Here is a 2,016-nt window from a genome sequence, read left to right as displayed (position 1 = left end):
CCCCCCCAACCCCCATCCTTCCTCTGCTGCATGAGTGCACGCATGCACTCCCTCTCTCTCAAATAAAAATATTTGTATCGGGGCGCCTGGGTGGCGCAGTCGGTTAAGCGTCCGACTTCAGCCAGGTCACGATCTCGCGGTCCGTGAGTTCGAGCCCCACGTCAGGCTCTGGGCTGATGGCTCAGAGCCTGGAGTCTGTTTCCGATTCTGTGTCTCCCTCTCTCTCTGCCCCTCCCCCGTTCATGTTCTGTCTCTCTCTGTCCCAAAGAAAAAATAAATAAACATTGAAAAAAAAAATTAAAAAAAAATATTTGTATTATGTGTCTTTCATAGTATCCATTCATACTGCACTGTCCTCTATATCAGGTAGTCCAATAGGCATACATCTGTTATGTTCCTAAAAATTTTTAACATATTTCTGATTATGTTAGTTTTATTAGAAGAATACTGGTGTTCATGTTAATTTCTTTTGTTCTTTCTCAGATGTGGAAAAGCTGACACCAGCCTTGGATTTACTTTGCTCAGCAATTAGAGAAAGTGATTCTGAAACCCAAAGCAAACACTTTTCAGAACAGTTGCTTAATCTTACATTGTCTTTTCTTAACAAACAAATAAAGGAGCTTTTTCTTCACAATGAAGGTACGATAGCAGCAAAGAGGGGTGCAGCTGCCCTATCCGTGTGTCAGGACAGAGATCCCAGTGGTCCTATTGCCCGAGAAAATATAAGCCAAGAGACTGCTACTTCCTAAAGCTGAGAAGAGTCAGTGTATATAATTGATTGAAATAGGTTCCAATACTGGCCAAGTTGGCAGAAAGGACTAATTATTGTGAAAAGGGTTATGTTAAAACACAGAGCTACTGGTAAATACGAAGAAGCTCAGATTTTTTTGTTTGAAATTTGAAAATACCGAGTTTAATTTTTGGCATTTTTCTAGAATTCTTTATAACAGCTTAGGGTTTATTCCTTTTCTCTAGTTCTTGCTCTCTCTATATGTATATGCACACGTACATTTTTATATATATGAAATTGGCAAATTGGTGTTTTCCACAGAACTAGATGAACATCTACAGCAGGGAGTGAACATTTTGACCAGCTACATTAATGAACTTCGAACCTTCATGATAAAGTTTCCTTGGAAGATAATAGATACCGTAGATGAATATGATGTAAATGAAAATGTCCCCAAAGTAAGAGAAAGCGATATATGGAAGAAACTCAGTGTTGAGGTAAATATGAGTAATTACTACTTCTTTTATTTGCCAGATTTAGAGGATCTGAGAAAACAATTTGAAAACCAGAATTTAGAATCTGTACATTTGTGATTCAGAATCTTTAGCAAGGTTTTATACATTTGGAGTTTAGGTTTTATAGATTTGGAGATCTCTGGGCATGACTTCAAATTTATGTCTACAAGCTTGTGTATGTAATTGAGAACACAGAGAGGTTCCCTCTGAATTCTTAATGCCAGATCTGCCCACTTAGATCCAGTGACAAGCACCTAACCCCAAACCTATGTGAAGTGGCACACTCTTCACGATATTTCTTCAATGGCTAGGGCCTGGCACTTTGGACTTAAGCATTCTGCCTGACCTTTGGGTAAATCGCATTGCTGCTGGTAGTTTGATCTCAGGAAACTTTTATTTTATGGCATTATTTCTTGGACATATACTCAGTTTGAGTCCTATCTCAGATTCCAGTTAAGATATCTTGCCAGTTAAATTTTCTAGCTCACCTGCTTGACTTTTTAAAAATTTTTTTTTAATGTTTATTTATTTTTGAGACAGAGACAGAGCATGAACGGGGGAGGGCCAGAGAGAGAGGGAGACACAGAATCCGAAGCAGGCTCCAGGCTCCGAGCTGTCAGCACAGAGACCGACGCAGGGCTCTAACTCACAGACCGCGAGATCGTGACCTGATCCGAAGTCGGCTGCTTAACCGACTGAGACACCCAGGCGCCCCTTGACTTTCTTTTTTTTTTTTTTTTTTTTTTTTTTTTTTCAACGTTTCTTTATTTT

The 2,016-nt window shown here is 39.4% G+C and overlaps 1 protein-coding gene across 1 annotated transcript in view; it reads left to right on the top strand.

The window, feature by feature from the left end:
* SPG11 (SPG11 vesicle trafficking associated, spatacsin) overlaps nucleotides 1-2,016 on the top strand; it is an 88,478-nt gene that overhangs the window by 31,154 nt on the left and 55,308 nt on the right. The window contains exons 9-10 of the mRNA XM_040492550.1: nucleotides 484-639; nucleotides 1,052-1,227. Of these exons, the coding sequence (XP_040348484.1) occupies nucleotides 484-639; nucleotides 1,052-1,227 (332 nt within the window). The remainder of the gene's footprint in view (nucleotides 1-483; nucleotides 640-1,051; nucleotides 1,228-2,016) is intronic.

The sequence above is a fragment of the Herpailurus yagouaroundi genome, unplaced genomic scaffold, assembly GCF_014898765.1.
Source record: "Herpailurus yagouaroundi ecotype Mexico unplaced genomic scaffold, PumYag 184, whole genome shotgun sequence".
Taxonomy (NCBI): domain Eukaryota; kingdom Metazoa; phylum Chordata; class Mammalia; order Carnivora; family Felidae; genus Herpailurus; species Herpailurus yagouaroundi.
The sequence above is the reverse complement of the archived record's forward strand: the minus strand, read 5'-3'. Positions and strand labels throughout refer to the sequence as shown.